The following is a 20420-nucleotide window of genomic DNA, read 5'->3' as shown; positions in this document are numbered from 1 at the left end:
GAGCTTTCTGAAGTGGTAACAATGACAAGATCAAATCACTAAGACCTAATTACACAAGAGTTAAGAAGTCTTGCTAGTTTGAGAGAAATATTTGGACTATGAAGAACTTTGTCCAACAAAAATATATACACACAATGGACCTCAAAGGAAAAAAGGGTGCAAGACTAGCACATGAATCAGAATTCACAAGGCTATCAAAGCAGACATCGAATAAATCTAGTAAGAGCAGTTACGGATACACCTTGCCAGCTTTTCTAGATGCTTAACATCACAATCCCAAGTCAAATCTGTACCAACTTTTACTAGTACATGGAAGAAAGACACTGCTCAGAACATACAGTTCTTCAACACTAGATCCAGACCGCTGCTCAGTGTTGTACTCGGACCTCCTCCTCCCTCAGCAAAATGATCAGCCCAAACATCTCAACAAGGTGATGGCTCGTAAAATGAACCTAGCATACAGCGCTCATGGCCTTCTTGAAAGTTTTCAAGAACAGCAGTAGGTTATAAATGGGGTAATTAGAAAGACTACACAATGACAGTGCACCCATTTCTTAAAAAAAAGAAAAAAAGTAATAATTCTTCTAAAGACAGAAGATCCACATGGGAAAAATACAGGGCATTTACTGCTTAGGGTGTTACAGGCAGAAGAGTTGACCTGTTTTTTAGATCCATGTTATGATTAAGTCATCACCACTATCACAGCAAAAAATAGTAGTATCAGCTGACCCAGACAAGACTGCTGAAGATTTTGTCAAAACCCAGTGGGAAGCACTGGATAATAAAAAAAAAAAAAAGGAAATTCATGCAGATATAGCTGTAAGTAGTTTTGTGTGATAGTTTTTTTTTCTTCGCATTCTCACTGTCCTTAAGATGCAACACTAAGCAACAGAAAATTTAATACACAACGCACGAACATTAATCTTACAGAGTAGCAGTAATATTTCCACCTAGTCTCTCAAAACAAGTTTATTTCTTTGGGTTATATCGAGGCATAGACAATAGATCTGCCTGCAAGAAACAAGTTTAGAAGGTCCTTTAGAAGTAATACTAGGACAAAAGAAACCAAGAGGGTCAATTAGACAGAATAAATCAGTTGATGATCCGCGTTGATAAATAACACACAAAACCTCAAGGTAGCCCAGAGGGATTCCCAACAGAAGTGGTCAATACCAAAGTGTTATGAAACACCCAAAGCTATATAATCTGAAACAGGAGACTTAATTTCATACTTTCAAAGAAGGTACAGGCTAGATTTCCACAGCAGCAACACTCATAACACCATTTGATCTGTAACCTTCAGTCCTTTCTCATATCAGACTTAGCAGTACTTCTCTGACACAAGTATTGGCAAATTCCTTAGGATACATTCATCCACTAACAGCACCAGCCTGAAAAAATTCCTCCTCTGCAGACAAGTCTGTCACTGATAGCAGATGCTAATGACCAAAATTAGATTTTGAAGTTTGCAATTCAGTCACACATGTTAAAAGTCCTTTTTTTTTTTTTTTTAAAGAGAAATATATAAAAGCACATTTTCAAATGGAAATATTTGAAATATTTGTAGCCAATAACAGCTTAAAGCTTTATGGGTATGAAAAGCCACAGAATACCTGCAGGGAAGGGATTATCTTGTTGTTCAAGGTTGATGGTTTACTGTGCGATTCTTTGAAGCTTTCTGGTGTTGCAAGCTGGCCAACCGAGGCAGAGATGTTTGGCGTTAAGGAAGTCTTAGTGAGAGACTGCTGCTGCATTTGGTCATGCTGTGGGGTCAACCTGAGTTTCTGGAGAAGATCAACGCTTGTATGGGATGTATTTGAGACAGTTCCCGTATTTGTTGATGTCAAGGGTGCTATAAGCTGGCTTTGGCCAGCCACTAGATTTTGTGGAGCGTGGTTCACTTCGGATGGTGGCTGATTCACTAGTGGGGATATCTGCTTGGCAGCCTGCTGCATGACTTGCATTAAACTGTTGTTTTGTTTTAGGCCAGGAAGCCTCTGAGCAGGGGCAGCTTCCATTGTTGAGGCTGAATTAAGAATAGGGCTTAAACGAACTGAATAGCTTGAAATGCTTTTTACATCAGGCTGGGAAACTGAAGCTGGAGGTATTAGCATAGGTGTTAAACATTCCTGCTGATTCAAAGGATTGGCACTGGTTTTAACGTTTGGACTTTCTGATTTCCCTAGTGGTTGCTGTATTACTGTTGACTGGTCAAACGAAAAAGGCAAGAGCAAGTTTTGCTGCTCTCTGGCAGAGGTGTCAGTCTGCAACTTCTCCCTTCTCTCTGCATTGGGATACGGAGGTGCAGGCTGTTCCTTTGGGACAGAGGTTCCAAACAGTTCTTCCAAAGTCAGATGCTTTGGCCTCAACTGAAATGTCTACAAAGAAGGGAAAAGGAACGTTACAGAGTCAATTTAGGAATACCCAGACTGTAAGAAGTACAGTGATGTATTACAAAAATCAAGAAAACTATGGATACAACTAGGTCAGATACATTTAAAATACACCAAATTTTGTCACTTTTTTTTTTTTAAATAATCACAGTCTCAGGCTAAGCTTGAAGCCAATTCACTACTTGTCACTGGACTCTCCTCCCCCCCGCCCCCCCCCAAATTGCACACTCGTCCCTTCAGCTTGCATTATTTTTCTATTCCAAACACCTCCAACTCTATCTTTAAAAACTTCCACTGCAGTAAGTGTTTACATTCCACCACTTGGCTAGAGTACTTGGGGCTGGGGGAGAACATTCAAGCATGACATTAAGACTTGAAATAACCCACAGCAATAGTAATGGCAGTGGCACGAGGGCAGGATGCAGCTACAGTAGAGATGACACCTTCACAGCACTTTCTATCTCTACATCCTTCTCTAGACAGACTGCACTACTAGTACAGAAGGGGGACAGGTATGGTTTCTGCTATTAAGGTGATGCCTGCCATCACTGATCAGCCTTAACTACACAGCACACTTGGTAGGGGGGACAAGGAACAACATATGTTTAGAACCAATGCCATGCAGCATTTATAGAACTGTAAATAATTAAATGGTCTGAAGGATGGGAAATAAAAAGAGAAGCCTGAAGGTAAACAACTGATCTAGCAGTACATGCCTAGACAGTTCTCCTGTTTTCATCAAGATTGTAGTGGATGTCACAATAAGTAAAAGAATCTGTACAAACCTAAAAATATGTATTAATTTCCTTGAAAAGCAGGTACACATGCACACATTGATCCTTTAGTCTCTTACACAAATATACATCTAGCCTACAGCACTGACATTGCTAGAAAAATCTTAAGGACTTTCTATTCCTAATATTTTGCCTTACTACATTTAAACAGCATTCCCTACATTAAAAACCAACACAAGGTTAGCAAAGAAGAATGGCTGTCTACTAGGAGTTTGTGTAGTATTGTCTTTCCCCCCTCCAAACAACCTATCTTGTGAAAAACAGTCACCCTCTAACTATCAAAATAGATGTTGGCTTAACAAATGGAAAAAAATGCTTCTTTCCTTATTTGAGGAGAATCTGTAGAAAAACAGGATTCCTTGCAGAACAGGAAAAATAGCGGAAGTCCTAACAAGGCAACCGAGGTGACACACAGTAATAAAAATAACCCAAGTGACTCGTTCTCACTTTCTCCTTCCAAAGGAAAGCAATAACTATCAACAGAATGAGAAAGCAAATTGAAGGAAAAAAAAGTAGGGTTGGCCAGGTCTCCTTGCATTTCAGGTGTTGAAGAGGCAATACAGCACAGTTTTGAACTACTTAACAGATCTCAAACATTTTTAAAATGCCTTAAAGAAAAAAAAAAGATGATCACAGCTAATGAATCACAGGCTCCTGTATACCATTTTGCAGGGGAAAATAATGCCTTTTCTTCAGCAGTATAATGAGAGAGTCTGAGTTAATCCCTTATGATACACCTGCCAGTTCTACCATGAATTACTCGCAGTTTATTCCAAGCCAGCTACTATACAGCAGATATTTTAGCTGAATTAGTTTAAAATGAATTTTTCTAATAAGAAAAACAGCTACTAACAGCCTTATGTTAATTTTTTTCCTGCTTTCTTAGGTTGTGCAGGAAGAAGTTACATAAAACAGCTGGACTAAAACATGACATTCTGTTCAGAAGAGTGAATGGCCTGCAGCGAAATTCCAGTGCCTTGTGACGGTATGTCTAAACAAAGACACTATTTCACAATGACAATTACTGCACCGTGACATTGCTCTGCTAGTTCCAGTGTTACTAACATTGGTAAGGGCAATGAAGGAATGGCAGCACAGGTAACATGCAAGCTGCCTGGTAGCCTCGAGCTTGAAATCACATTGACTTCTGCCCAGGTTACTAACTTGTGCTGCTGCCACTGCTGATTTTTTATTATTATTATTATTATTCTGTTAAGAGAAAATGACTATTCTGCCTCAACTCTGCTTTTCACCTCAGTTTGAGTAACTGACTGGCTTTCTTTTGTTAATACATTAAAATTTTCACCTAAGGAACAGAAATCTCTGCCGTGCTCTGATTGCAGTCAGATTAGCCCCTTACACATAACACGACACATACAGCTTGAAACATTAAGTTCATTCCCAACCTGAGGGATAAAACACATCTTGTGCTTGACTCATCTCTGGCTGAGGTGTATTTTGAGCATGTCAGCAACTCACTGTGTTATGGACACCCTTCTCCGCACGGGGTTGGAAAAAAAGGCAACACAATCCATTTACTTGACAGGAATGGAGTACTGCCCAAAGGGTTTCTCCAGGAATTATTTCAGATATATCGAGGCATGGGAATTAGCAGTCATAGCTGGCACATGACATTTCACTGTTCTAGTTCAGTTTTGCTCATCACCAACACAAAAATATATTTCATAATACAGCTCGTTTTCTTTTTGAACTGCCAGGATACAGAACTTGAACTTCAGAATATCACAGAACTGACATTTATTTTTTATTCCCAAATCTGTGATGTCTTTAGCATGAAGTGAAGGTAGTCAATCAACATACAACTGTGACATTTTGGAAGGGTTTCAGGATCTCACAGTAATTATCGAATATATACTAGTTTTTAATTTCAATGGTTATCTGTTTTAATTAGATGAAAAATGTATTCTTACAGTTCAAATAGCATTTTTTCCAGTTCTCTTCTGGTAGTCCACATTACTAAAAATGAAATTATGAACAAACATCTTGGTGCTGTATTTGAACCCAGCTAGCTTTACAGAAGTAAATTATCACTTAGATAACCCAACTTTTTCCTGCATCTCCACAGCAATTATTTTAAATAGCTCAACAGAAGAGACACTAGAACGCGCCACTTCGCCTGTTCTATAAAACTGTAGTTTCCCTTGAATTACTTTAAAGCAATGTATTACAATCTTAGAATTTTTAGAAATTTAAACATTAGAATTTATAGATCTTTTTTCAAGAAAAGCTTTGAAATTAGAATTTTTCCTTAGCTAGTTTCCACTGCTCTGCAAGCTCATGCACTGTCAGGCTGGCCACTTCAGCTGATCACGCACGCACAGTCTCCACACAGCAGCCGAAAAGAAAATTTCTTTTAAAAGCAAGACACAACCCTGTTGCCAGGCCTCAAGATCAAGCATGCAGCAAGCACAACTGGCTGCCAGGGGTCAGTCTATCACTTGTGCTGGTCCAAAACTAGAGGTGCTCCTGAGAGGGCAGAAGATGCAGTGACAGCCAATAATCCCAGCAAGTTTCCCCTCACCCCGTTTTAACCCATTGATTGTTATTACCCCAGCCCCTTAAACAGATTTCTGCTACTCATACCATAGCCCTAACCTGTACTAGAAATTATTTATTTTTACTACAAAGTAAGTATGTTGTTTACAATTACTAAATGCAGCATTGCCCGCATTTTCCTAGGGCATTTTCCAGAGGCAGGGCTTTATTGCATCCAAAACACAACAATAAGCTGCAAGGAGCTGGAGGCAGGCGCTGCCAGATCACCTCCGTGGGACATTTTCTGGAGAGGACCACTACTGACCTTTCTGTTCCCACTGGGTGGCACTATAAGCAGGCACAAGTTACTCACATGTTAGAGCATTAGCTGTTGCAAAAATTACTAGCATTTTTTAAAAACGAACCTCCAAGAAGCACTGTATGAAGCTACACATCCCTCGTGCATAAAGGCTTCCTCGAAAATGGAGCCAATTACTGAACTATCGCTGCCTATATTCCAACCACTCCAGTGATGACACTAATTATTTTTATAACAAGTTTCCCATGGTTCAACAATGTTTACATGAAGCATAAGTTATTTCCACTAGCATTTTTACTGTAGTTTAATCTTTAATTACAGAAGTAATACCAGGCTTTAGAATTTGTAGGTATCTGGATACATGAGAACTGAACACGTATCTAATAATTATCTGACAGACATCTAAGCACCGTATGTGCACTAGAATTACCATAAATTTGAGCAACATCCCTCACTGACATCACTGAAACAATTTTGGAAGGTATTGCTTAACGCAAAGGAAGGAATACACTGTCAAAAAAGTCTAAACAAAACTGAACAGCAACACAAGAACACTTCTCCCATGATATATATTAATCAGGCAAGTTGAATTTGATCATACAAGCAAAGGTTAAATGCAAGCTACAGAAGTATGAGAGAAGACAGGTATGCACACATTCAATAACTCCAAAGAGAATTTAGTGCTCCATGACTGAAGTACTTTCCATTTCTTCTCTAGCAACTGACTGATGATTTCATTTAGTAGGACTGTAGCTACAGCTTTAAAGGCAGCACCGACAAACTAAGTAAATGTCTTAGACACGGGAAGACAGTGCTTCAGTTGCTGTTTGAAAGACTGCAACACAGTGTACAGTGAACAGATGCCATATTCACTCTGTCAATTCGACAGAAGTAATTTTTATTTGCTCCCTTACTCAGAAGTCATCCTGCACCGGTGTCTCTATACTATCATGGACTGACTTCTTACAGAATCTGAGTTAGCCCATTTAAACACACTTCTGTATTGACAGGAGTGTGGACACAGCCTCATATTTAAACATTATGGCAAAAACCAGAATTTAGGCTCTTTAGAGTCTTCAGACCCATTAGTTTATCTGAGGGGGGTGTGGGCAGCAGGAAACATACCAGCTGATCTTAGACAAGCATAGTCAAGAGAAATGAGAGTAGATACTAAAACCAATTCTAAACTGCAGTTAAACTTACAAACTTATTTTCACGATGAAGCATAATACATTCAGCAAGATGATACTGCAGGCACTCCAAGAAAATAATATTTTGGTACCAAACCAAAGTGCTAAATGAAGAAGTAACACACTATTTAGATTTGGATGACACTTACCTGATCTTGCACTTGTATTGAAGGTTTTTGCTCTGAAGCCTCTGTGCTTCCTGACTTCAGGAGATTTGTATTTTGTTGCATTCCAGAACTTGATATAATACTCAAGTCACTGATCTGATTCTGGGGGGAAAAATAAAATAAAGTTACATAGACACAGGAGCTCAGCCACTACTATAATTCTGCTTAGGTAGCACTTGGGCTGAAATCCAGAGGATGTACAGGGTAGTAATTTTGTCAGACACTGTAAAATTCACAAGGTTCAGGAAAAAAATATACCAAGTAATATACTATCTGGTAAGTATTCACAATGCTTTTATTCTGTATTATCAAAAAAAAGACAACTGGCTTTATACTTTTTTCCACTGATAAATAAATAAAGGTAGACTTTTCACATCCTGTATTAGCTGCTAACGAGGCCATTAAATTAAGAATTCTGCTAGAAACAACTTAGCATGCTAGAAACAACTTAGAAAAAAGTCCTGTCAGAAATCCTTCTAAAGTGACTGGAAGAAGAGCTTGTCACTGACTTATTTCCACCAGATTTAAATAACCACGTGCATGTACTTTCACAAGGCATTAATTGGGTTTTCTGTGAGTAAGGCAAACTAGCCAAGAAAGCTGTAGTAGTAGGCCATACATTTATGGATTGAGTTGACTTCCTTCTTTACTAAATATATACATTAACAAAAATAACAACTGTATTAAAATTTAAAGCACTGGTGAAAAAACTGTAGAACCAGTCTACCATTAAATAGATAAACTATGTTTATGATACAGCTGAATATCAGCGTATCAGACAATCTCTCATCACTTACCTGACAACTACAAAATATGAGAAACACTGTAGCAGTACGTTAGAAACAATCTCAGCTTTATTATTGCTTTGTTTTAAATTTCAAATTGCAAGTGATATAAACAACATTAGGACTATATGTTGTGATTTAGGGACAGAGGGGAGAGAAACAATGTCTGCCTTTCTGTATTTTAGCCACTAATTCAAACGGTTAAAACTCTTTGGGCCTGAAATGGTTGACTGCCTTGCAGCTACAAAATCAAACAAAGCCTAGTTTTTCCTTTTCACTAGAGGATAAGCTGCTATGTTTTCCATTCTCAGACTGAAACACACACACTAACACTATAAAAAACATCCATTCACTTCATTAAAAAAATATCTCAATTCATTTATTTTCACATATGGACTTGATGGAGCAAGTACTTGAAGGATTAAGCTGATTTGGAATCCTAGATTAAATCACTCAGACTTTCATAAATCTCTTTTTCACTCTCTCTGCCCCCTTCTCATGCTGACACTGCCAATCTCATGTGGGCTGCACACAAGGATTACTGTATGATCCATCTGGAATGTACCAGGCAGATAAGTACTTTCTGCTCCTAAATACAAATTCATGCATAATTACCGAACACCATAAAATAAGAAAAAAAAAAAAGACAGACCTTTCTCGTCTTTTAAGAAGCCACCGTCCAAGTTGGTTACCTAATCACATTAGCTTTGATGTGTGCTGGCCGCGAGGAGTTCCAAAATCGATGTGCCTGAGGTTTGTTGCTAAAGCTGAGGTGGCTAACAGAACATCCTGCAGGAAGTTTGCCTGAATCATGACTAGCATTGCTCATTTCTGTTCATTGAGCAACTTCTATAAAACTACACTCATAGCATCCTATGGGTATAAGTTGGGTAGATTCAGTTTACTGCTCATCTACACGCACACGAAATAATGTCTCTAGTTACATAGGTGGTCTAAAAGCATCAAGAAGCAAAATCAAGATTGCGATGCAAAAAAGCTAATTTATGTAGTATCTTTACTGTAGCCTAGTCCATGCCCCATATATTTCCACACTATATGACAGCTGCCACAGCCTATTTATCAGTATTTTACTTGTCTACAGAGCTGCAATCATGACACTTCTGAACTTTGTTTCTAGCAAAAGGTTTTCATTATTCTCACACATAGACCTCGAAATTCAGAGAGGAGAAGCTGGAATATTGCAAGAACAAAGAAGGAGAAAGACTTCATTACACCCTAACAGGCCACTACCAGAACAATTTCTGTTTTTTCTTTTTGTTTTTTCAAGCCTTCCATTTCTCCAGATCTGTCTCAATTGATATAACATGGAAAGATGAGTCATTCAGCTTTCGATGCTTCCTTCCATGCACTCACAAAAGCTGCCACTTTCACAATGCTGGCCTTCATACAAAGACACATTCTCCTCAAACAGGATTAATGTGCTGAGAATTAGCTTTTATTTGTACCTATATTAAAACATTCTGAAAATACATTACTGATTTTCAGAAATTAGAATATAGCCTGGGTCAAATATATTGTATGGTCTGTCACGTTCACCTGTCCTTTATGTCAGAAAGTGACAAGATAAGGAGGCTCATACATAGCTTAGCCCATGTGTTCATTCCTTTCTCCTCATCCCACATGGTAGCAACCTAGAATCCTACAAAGACTCAAAACACAATTATTCCAAGGAACTCCAGTGTCCCACTACACAAGTTCAAGAAGAAATGAAGCACTCTAGTGATGTGCTAACCCTTCTCCCACCAGTACAGCTGCAAACCATACCGTATCTCTGCAATATTATAGCTACACATTACTATTGTACGTTTTTGTTATTGCACTCACAAAGAATCTTTGTTGCCTTTTTTTTTTTTTTTTTTGGATCTCCCACAGACTTCCCTTACATTTGTCTTCCATGTATGAATTTGGTTCTCAGGACTATATAAAGTAATGCCTTCCCAAGAGATCTAATACTTTCCTTCATCATGTAAACTTATGAATTTAGTCCTGGCAAAAGACACCAGACTCACCATTCCGGTATCAACTTATTAAAAGAACAGACACGCAACAGACAGGATTGAGCAGTACACCAGGGAACAGAAGGACAATGTTATATGCTCATCTACAGCAATTAAAAACATGCTTCACTGAGTTTACATGTATTGAATGACTAAATCTCTACCCTCTAACACCACAGCTTTGGTTTTTCTTTTTTTTTTTTTTGAGACTAACTGAAGGCTGACACTGTTGGGTACAATTTTTGTTATTCCTAGAGACAAAATTTTCTTAACAGCAGTAGAAACTGTTGTAGAATTGGTCTACCAAGCTCCATTTTCAAGTTGGATCACAGAATTAATATGGGAATTTTTCCTGCTACAGTGTACTTGAGGGAAGGAACAAGGCAGCATTCTGAAAACAAGACTACTGGAACAATGGCAGAGAATGCCTTCTCTTTAAACAAAACACAATTATGTTAAAAACCACTTACCATATAGGCTTTCTTAAGAATGAAAAAAATGAACAGTTTGGCAGAGTTGCCTACTAAGCTAAAAATTATGGGAATAAAGCTTATGAACTTATCCAACAGGCAAACTCCACACTTCTTAAAAATTTTTCCCTACACAACCTGCCCCCCATAAGTCACTGTACATCTGTGCTTTTATCACAGACATGGGACAGTTCACAGCTTCAGGGCTTTTGTTATATTATTTAAGATGCCAAAGCATTTTGGTATGCAACCCAGTGAATGCTGTTAATTATGCCATGAGTCATAGCTGACCTCCTCCAGTGATTTTCAGTACAGTGGAAAAAAAAAGAAAACCTGAAGCGTTAGCTACTATAAGAAATGTTTACAGAAGTGGAACTTCAGAATCACAGAAACAGACATTCATCTATTCTTCTGCAGTGTTACATTCTGTTCATCTTTCCTTTGCTAATGATCTCACAAAATAGGACAATGGATGAATACTGGGATTAAGCAGCCCATGCACCTGTTTTAGAACACAGTATTTATTGTGTTTGCATTTCTAGGTACCCATTTTTAAAACTCTAATTTTTCCCCCCAGGAGGCAGCAATTCAAAAGCTTCAGGCCCACTGAATTATGGATTAGGCGCGCTGCTTTGCGATCTTGGGTTAGAGTATACTCAATTGTCCTGTGGAGCACACGAGAATCCTTCTATACCACTGCTCTCAGAAGCCACAAGGCATGCCATTTCAGCAGACTCCGTAAGAGGCCCTGACCACCTCACTGAGAAGGGGAAGCAGTGTTTTTATTCATTCATAGCAGAAGAAAATTAAGACATTTCCTTACTCGTTCATATTCATCCTTGGCTTTACTAAGCATTTCCAGGATGTCAATAGGCCTGTTTTCACTGCAGCCGTTTGTTCTGCTGGGACTTTTTCTGTCCTGGGAAACTTGCTGTGATCTCTGAGCTTCTTGTTCTACCACTCTGCAACAGGAAAGGAGAAATGGTTTTTCACAATTTTTATCTGGCATGAACATCTTGCAAAAAGCAGGAAAGAAAAACATTCTCCGAGCATATAAACATGTTTTGTTCTGCTTGAATGAAAACCTAACACTGAGCTGACCAAAGCTGTAAAAGTTTTAATTTGCTACAAGGTTTATACAAGTCAAATTGTCAAATGATCTGTATGATTTACCTCTAATCCAGACAGCACTGGTCTATATCTCAAAATTTGCCTGCAGTAAACCCTACTTCTGTAAAACTGTCACATTTAGACATTTCTCACAATAAACCATGCAGACATCCAAACACGCGTTGTATAAGCAGCACATGTACTATACCACAGACTGAGTAAACTGTGTATTTTTTTTTATTGTTTACTACATAACACGCAGTTTTTCCATATTTAGCCAAAATCAAGCCATGTTGTTCAACTAAATCAAATACAAACCAGTTCTTATTTAGGATGAGGCCTACCATTAGAAAACAAAAGGAGTAAAGGCAGCATACATTTCTACTCCTAATCCATATACAGTTCACAAGATGTACATGGCTGTGCAATGCGCTAAAGCTTATTCTCTTGAAATAAACACACACCAGCCTGTAATCCCCTCTTTTTTAAGCCTGCATTAATCAAATATGTTAAGAAAAAACAATCACTGTAAGCAGGACAGAGCTCCAGAGCTGGCACGTCACTTGAAAACTCTCATGCTGTGGAGCTGATGGGGGAGCCGAGGTGCCATCAGAGCAATCACAGAAAGCGTCAATCATCCAGCCTCCAGTTTCTTCTGGTCAGTTAGGACTCAGGAATAAATCTAGATTTTAGACTGTTGAGTAAATAGATATTTCTATGTACCTCTATGTTATCATTCCTGAGGAACAAAATAGAGCAAGCGTTAGAAGATGCCTCCCATTTTCCTAGCTGCCAAGACCCTTTACTTCACTAGAGCTCAGCTGTGTTTATTTGAAGAAAGATTAGACTGTGCATTTTTTTAAAAAAAGAAAAGATGGCTTTTAACAGTATAGCATTGCCCAGGAAAATGAGTTTCAGAACTTTTAATTATACAAGCTGCTTATTGAACCAGCTTCTCATTATTCTTTGAATATTATACAGCTTCCTCTCTGTTTGCAGGCAAGCACTCACCTGCGAACGTAACTCAGGATCTGGAGGCCAATCTACTCTGTCAGACAGTTTCTAAGAACTGCAGCATGTGCTGCTTTGGATGAAGCAGCTCAATACTGTACAAATGTTTCTATGGTGACACCACGAGAGAACATTTTGTTCTAGCACCCCAAATGGTCATACAGCCCTGACTTAGGACTTGTCTACACTCAAATCCAAAACTAGGGATGAGAAAAGGCAAGATGAAAGAACCAGAAGACTTTTATTTTTATTTTTTTTTTTGCTTTTCTTTGTCAGCATGGCTGCATCAGGAAACATAAATACTTTGGCTAAAGGGCAATTTCTGGGCAGCTGAAGTCATGCACGTGCTGCCTTGTAGGCGAAGGGACGGCTTGAGTCTCCCAGCCCTCTTTTTGTTCATTAATAACAGGTCCCGAAGATTTCAACAAAATATCTTTCCATTAGAAATAGTTCTAATGGTCTCATAGCAAAGTATTTTCAATGAGTAAATCCATTTGACAGAAGTGCTTCAGAAATACTTCCACAAAACATCTCAATTATTTTCTTCTGCACATTATCAGGGGTATGCTACCTTTGTAATAGTTTACTTTTTGTTAAAGAATGAATACGAAATTTTCTCACGTAGATAAGTGTCTAATGGCTCTTCCTCCATTTCCTGTCTTATGCAGGTTACATTCAGATGGTGGCAGCAGTGTAAATGTGAAACAGCACCCCTTCCACACTGTCCCAGATAAAGGCAAAAATCTAGAAGCGGGAGACTATCTCAGAGCCCAGCTGAGGTCTGACAGTTAAAATAGGGTAGAACAAGCCGATAAACCAACTTCAAAATAAGAAAAATACAATGTACACATCAGAATAAATAAAGTCTCCCAAAGACTTATGTTCTGGCAAACCTTGAAAAAAAAAAACAACTGATTAATGTCCTACTACTTCTAGGAAGCTTATGCTTCACAAACAAGTATTTTAACTCGACCCAAATTTATTCCTCCTCAAGTTAGCAGTTTGAACACTTGTATAGTCTTTTTCATTCCAGAAAATTCTAGATTCCATTTTTAAAAGAGAAAGTTCTATAAATCGAGTGCCTTTTCCTGGCATAAAAAGTCAAAAGAAAAAAACTTCTACTAATGCAAATCTGTAAACCAAGCATGCTCTGTATGCAATCAGGATTAAATCTTCTTTAAGCAAGGCCTGCTGTTTCTTTCCATTATATCAGATAGTGGAAGAGGCACACATTCCTTCAGGGACACAGAAGTGGCTGTGACAGTTTGCTCAAGAATATCTGCAGTTATAGCATTGAAAATATACCTGGCACAACCTCACAGAAGAGCAGGGAAGGGGTGGGGAGAGAGACAGACAGAGAGAGAATGTGAGAAGTGAAGTTGTGTGATTACAAAGCCTATGAAGAGTAATTTTTCTTTTGAAAGATAAGCCACCAAAATATAAATGGATGGCCTGCAATCTTGTTAACTCAATCTGGCACAATAAGGTCAACTCAAACAGCAGGAAAGAGAATGCAAATCTCCTTGAAACCTTTTATGGTTATGTTTTTGAAGCTCCGAGGTACTCTAAATGCAGTCCTCTTTCCTGTAAGTGATACAGGACACCCCACCTAAGTAAAAGGGCACCAACAGGCACAATCCAAGTTTCTGCTGCTAACAACAGAAAACGTGAAGCAAAATTGATACTCAAAGATAAACAATTACTGGAAAATCCACTGAACTAAGCCTGGTGGGGCCCACAACCATGTGACGAAACTCATTCTCTAAAAAGGATTATTATTATTTTTTAATTAAAGGGCATATTTTAGTTTTTTGAAATACATTTTTCATCCCAGGCTGAAACAATCCCTGCAGTTTCAGCCTCCTTCTTGAAAAGAAAGGACATGTAAGCATCAGCACTTTTACTTTTCTTCTCACTGCCTTCTACCCATTTGCAGGGAGAGGAAGCTTGATGTTTGTAGAAACTCATGTCAACAAAATAGTTTCAATCCACTTTTCATCAGGTTTGTAACAACAGCCTCAAAAGTGCAACTTTTCCCTTCTACAGCAACGTGGAACTACAATGCCTTTGTTCCAGTTTCCCTAGCATTCATCTTTCGATTCTCAGAAGCTCTAAGACACATGGTACCAAACGAAGTGTGCTTTCATTCTACAGGACTTTTAAAAAATATGTAAGATGAGATACTTGCACTAAATGCTTCTAAGTATAGTAAAGGCTTCTGCAAATTCTTCTGTTACCCCTACATCTATACACAGCCATTAAGAAAAAGAGAGCCGAGAGTATTCTACATACCAGTAATGAGGAAAGGCTTTATGAAATATATTCTCAGTTAATCAAAGACTTACTACCAGCAACATGTAGGCTAGTGAATACCACATCCTTTCTGACCACGTTAATAGCAGCAACAACTAAAGACCATACTGAAGTGAGGTCCTAGGACAGCTAAGAAAAACTTAACTGTCTGTATTCTGTCAATACCCAATCAATTACTTTTTCTATCTACAGGTTTGATTTCTGTAGTTTCACTTGCCTAAGACTGAAGAAGTGACTATGGTCGACACATTCCCAAAATCTGCTTGATGTGTTAACTCTAATTCCCGTTTCCAGGATACGCTTAATCCACAGTCATGCCAACACCTAAATTAGCAATTTGGTTTAAAATGATGTTCACCCTATGTCTACTTTACATATTATTAAGTTCTGCCTGTCTTTGAAATGTCATGACTTGCAAGACATGACGTGCTGATTAGAGTACACAACAGGGAAGAAGGTGCAGGAAAATAAATAGTAATGGTGCAGAAAAACAAAGCAGAGAACACAGGAAGAGAAAATACCCTGTGGAATACATCTGCGTTTCGCAATTTTGCATTTTTTGCTAACATATGAACACACTGTCACACACTTTAAACTCTTTCACAAAGGACATTGAAGATTCACTTAAATGAATTCTCATCCTCTTCTATAAGCAAGGCTTAATCAGCAACACACCTCACCTGAAGGAACAGAGCCAAGAACACACTCTCTACTCTACACTCGCTACATTTTAAGCGCCTCATGCCACTTGGCCAAATCAACCAATGTCAGCTTTCCTTGACCTCTTCTGTTCACCCAAACTACTGAAGCCATGCCAGTGCAACCACGTACAGCACAGATAGGCTAACTGTACTGCCACACAGATAGTATTTTAACAAACTAACAATACCATGTGTTTGCAAACACAACGTGAAGGTTTCTATAAACAGACATAATTTCCAAAATTCTCCTGTTGCATGGCCTCCACACTTCTAAGAGCCTCAGGAACTGCAAAATAAGAGCAAGTGACATGGCAACTTTATAAACTAATTTATCTCCTGAGAAAGAAGAAAAGCATTAATAAAAGTTGAATAACAATCTAGAAGTTTAGCAACAAGTTCCTTTTATTTTGTAGTTCAGTCTACACTCCTAACACAGAATCTTGCAGAATGAAGAACTATGTACTTCTCCCACTTCCCTTCAATTTTTTGACTTCAGTCAGGAATAATAATCAAGCTTTTAAAACAGGAAACGACCCACCACCAAACCAACCACAAAAAACACAGCCCTTACTTATTTGCCTACACTTTCTGCCTCAGAGAATCTTTTGCCAGGGTATTACTCTCCATTAAGCATCTCGATACTAAATACAAGTGTAAGATAATAAACAGGGCTTATGTTTGCACTCTTCAGAGAAGGCCAACTAATACTTCAACTGAATTCTTTACTACTTAAAAAAGCCTTAGTGCTATAGTTTTGATTATTAACAGACCCCGACAGCAGCAAGAGCTTTGTATCTCTCGATTTAAGGAGGGAAAAACACACACATGTAATAGGTTCATTTTTTTTTGCCTGTATTATGTAAAAGAATTACAGAATAACAAGACAGGAGTACTTACTTAGCCATGAGTTTTGCTATTCGATGACAGTCATTCTTGTCGTAAAACCAGATACTGTAAATTGACACTTGAAAATAAAAAAAGGCAAGTGTGAGACAAGGGTTGAAAGAATAAAAATAAATCAGTAGAAAGGAAGCAAAAAACAACAGCCCATTAGCCCAGTAATGTATGAATTAACATCAATTTCCACTCAAATATTCTCTGCATGACCAAGTACCATTTATAAAGTAATTACAAATAGCATGTGGGTAAACACAAATACAATGTAAAACAAATTAAACGGACGGACTACAAAATGCTGATGCTTGTTCACAGGTAGAAGAGGCAAGCAAATGAAGTTTTACATGCCAGATGGTTTCTCACTATGGTTGCAACCTTCTATTTCGAATGGCAGACCTTACCATTAAACTAGGCTGAAGAATATCTACATAGTTTTTGAACACTCATTTTCAACACTGCCAGGTTTTGAAGTTCAACAAAAGCGTTCGAGTTGCAGTATGATAATTCAGTCACAGGCTCTCTCTAAAGGTTCCCTCTCTTAATTCTTTTCATGAGAAGCAGTTGTACAGGAAGGGAGTGATAACAACGCTCCAGCTGTACTGGCACGTTCACGGAGCAGCTTAAACCCAGATTCATACTGAACCCTGCTCTTCGAAGGCAGCAATGACAAACCAGCAAGGGCAAAAGGCTTCCAGCTCAGCAAGACACCCAGCACAACTCTGTTTTTCAGGGCAAGTACAATTCCACTGAAACTTCGCCAAGTTAGAGCCTGATCACTCAGTGAAAGACACAGCAGAGCAAGAAACGTGGTCAGCAGTGCTACATACTATTTCTTCATCAGCAGCCCCACTTTAAAGATGCCATTTTCACCCAAATACATCCTCATCTCCTCATTGTCCCCACAGTTGTGCCAACACAACAGATCTGCAAACTATTCTCACAACTGTATTCGATCCATTTCACACAGCAGGTTATTTTAAATTCTGGTTCAACTATGAAATTTACCAATGCAGAGTGTGCAAGTACCTCAAAGGCAATTAGACACTTGACATATGTTACCACTGGAATATTTTCATTTCTGAACAGATATTTTTAGCCTTTTAAAATTCAGCTTCATAGCACAGTTCATGCCAATGTTTTCATTAAGTTGAAATCCTTACAGAAAAAGAAAGGAACAAGTTAAAAATGAACACACTACCTTTCCTAGCTGGATATGCATTTAATTTCAATTTTTTGTTTTTCTTTTAAAAGACAAAAAAAACACCCCAAAAAACCTCAAAGTCTCAACAAAGGCCTACTCAAGGTTATTTAAGCCACAGCAAAGACTGTGATTATTTACCAAACATAATTTTCTAGAACTTCCAGTTATCCTAGGCTTGCTGTGTTGGACCAAAGAAGTCATGCCCACACCTCGCTTCTATAACAAGATCTTAAGACAAACTGAAGTTGTACTTTGCTTCATCTTCTTATGTTTTTTTCTTTTTCCTTAAGTAACTATAGTCATTTAACTTTCTTTGCAAGTTCCAGATGAAGTAATAGCCAATAAAGATTTTCTAGCCATAAAAAAATAAATATAGCACAACTTAAGCTATTTTCTCCTTGCAAAACACATAAGCCAACTGACGAGCACATTGCCAACATTTATGAAATATTTATGAAAATTTATCACCTCATACGACTGGACTGTTTACTGCATTAAGGCTCGACAGCATTTCAGTGTGAGCTGTTTCTTTAGTCATGTAGGATATTTTAACACTAAAGAAAAGCTCTTTCCCTTCCCTGACTCCTGTATCAGACGAACTACTAAAAGAAGAAAGATTCTTCAAAAGCATACTTGCTGAAGAAATAAAGATAAGGAACCTATAATGATATCTTAATGGGATAAGTGGTAAGAGTCACACACTGTTCTGCCAGACACAGGCCTACACAAGACCTGAAGCCGATTGAAATCTCAGCTCTGCCTACAGAGCATCATTTTTTTCCTCACTTTGTACTACTGGCAAACAATCACAGGGAGTCACCACAAAACATTAGCAGTATCACAAAGTTCTAAAGCAGATTACGAACAAGCAAACTTGGGCATTATGTTAGATATGGTCTGACAGACTGGAATGCTTACCTCCCTCTTTTCAGAGGAGGACTCATCGGTACCATCAGTTCAGCTCCCTTGCTCCAGTTATCTCCAAACTTTCTGCCACAACTGCCTTACTACATTTGATGTATTTAATGTGTATAGAACTTCAGCTATGAACATCCTCGCATTAGGAGTTGGTACTTCCCAATTCTTTTGCTATACGTGATCTTACTACACCCAGCAGAAACATCAGTTGAACGTTTGTATGCCTAATGGCACATCTTTCTACTGCAGCTCCCTAATAGTTTCAGCCTAAACTGACTCGTTTTTCCAACTACTTTAACACTTTTACTCTAGCTTTTCTACATCAAACGCTAGGCAGCATCTTCAGTAATCAAGCAGACAGCGTAGTCATAATAATACTTCGGTGCCATTCACATTACACTGACACACATGAAGTCATGAGTAATCCTTAATCATGGCCAAACCAGACCTGATAAAATTAAAATACGTCAGTTATCTTAATCTAAATTCTTCTTGGACATTAGGTACCTGGGCAAGTTAATTACATCACTTTGATTAAAAGCAGTGACTCGTAAGTATTAATCTAAACATGTAATGCTAGCTTCTCATCCTGGCTCCTTCTCTGTTGTGCTTCCACTGCTACAAGGAGCAGTCAGATCACCGTTCCAGCACTGCCCGGCTACCGGAGGTAAATTTGGAGCGGAGACAGCTGAGTGCCACAGCCGGACAGAGGCCACACTCTGGCAACTTAAAGTAAGGCTTCATGCCATGGCTGCAGTTGCACTTCAGGTTTCATTTCAAGTTAGGGAAAATAAACAGTGTCGCCACCCTTACATTCTCACAACTTTGCCGTGACTCAGTTTACCCCAATCCACCCTCTCCCTTATGTCAGCCAGGTAAACTTGAATCCAGACCAGTTCCCCGATATTGTTTGACAAACAATGTCAGCTTGACAAACATGCCATCTGGTACCAGAGAAAAGACAGAAACAAGAAGCTGAGGGCTGCACAGTAAGGCAAAATGGTTAAAATGTTCACGTAATACTATGCCAAAAGGAAAGTATACAGGATTCATCAGCAGTGCCAGTTTGAGAGATTGCAAACTACCACTCTCTTGCTTTAACCAGGTTAGCCATTTGTGCAGATACAGCTTTACCTCATCCAAAACAATGGTAAATTGTAAAATGGATTGTAACTAGCTGGAAGAGCTGCTGGGAAGAGAGAAAAAAAATTACAGTTTCAATTCGGATGTTATCCTACAACTGAAAGTGGGGGACAATATCCCTTCCAACTCCCTCTGCAAAAAATGGGTTCGTATTTTGAAACCACCCTAAAAAGAAATCATGGAAGATAACCCAATCTCACTCCCATTAAAAACAAAAAGCTGATACATACATCATTTTACACCTCAAGTAGAAAGCAGGTGTATAAAGTGATTTCTCTCAATGCTCATATTTCTTTCAGTAGTAAGATTAGCTGAAATGCCACGGCCCCCCAGCCATTGTGCTCTAATCTCTTCCTCATTCACAACTCTTATTTTTTTCAATTAAAATATTAGACTGTCACATAGATTTATAAATCATTACAAATCATTTTAAAACATCCCTCCCCTTGTCATTGCTTTGAATATCAAAGGCTATTTCACAAAGAGTGTTCACA

The 20420-nt window shown here is 38.5% G+C and overlaps 1 protein-coding gene across 1 annotated transcript in view; it reads right to left on the bottom strand.

Moving 5' to 3' along the window:
- DCP1A (decapping mRNA 1A) overlaps positions 1-20420 on the bottom strand; it is a 35788-nt gene that overhangs the window by 6836 nt on the left and 8532 nt on the right. Inside the window, exons 4-7 of the mRNA XM_048047485.2 lie at positions 16665-16731; positions 11456-11594; positions 7342-7461; positions 1614-2378 (exon numbers count right to left, since the gene is read on the bottom strand). Of these exons, the coding sequence (XP_047903442.1) occupies positions 1614-2378; positions 7342-7461; positions 11456-11594; positions 16665-16731 (1091 nt within the window). The remainder of the gene's footprint in view (positions 1-1613; positions 2379-7341; positions 7462-11455; positions 11595-16664; positions 16732-20420) is intronic.

Source organism: Anser cygnoides, chromosome 10 (assembly GCF_040182565.1).
Source record: "Anser cygnoides isolate HZ-2024a breed goose chromosome 10, Taihu_goose_T2T_genome, whole genome shotgun sequence".
Taxonomy (NCBI): domain Eukaryota; kingdom Metazoa; phylum Chordata; class Aves; order Anseriformes; family Anatidae; genus Anser; species Anser cygnoides.
The sequence above is the reverse complement of the archived record's forward strand: the minus strand, read 5'-3'. Positions and strand labels throughout refer to the sequence as shown.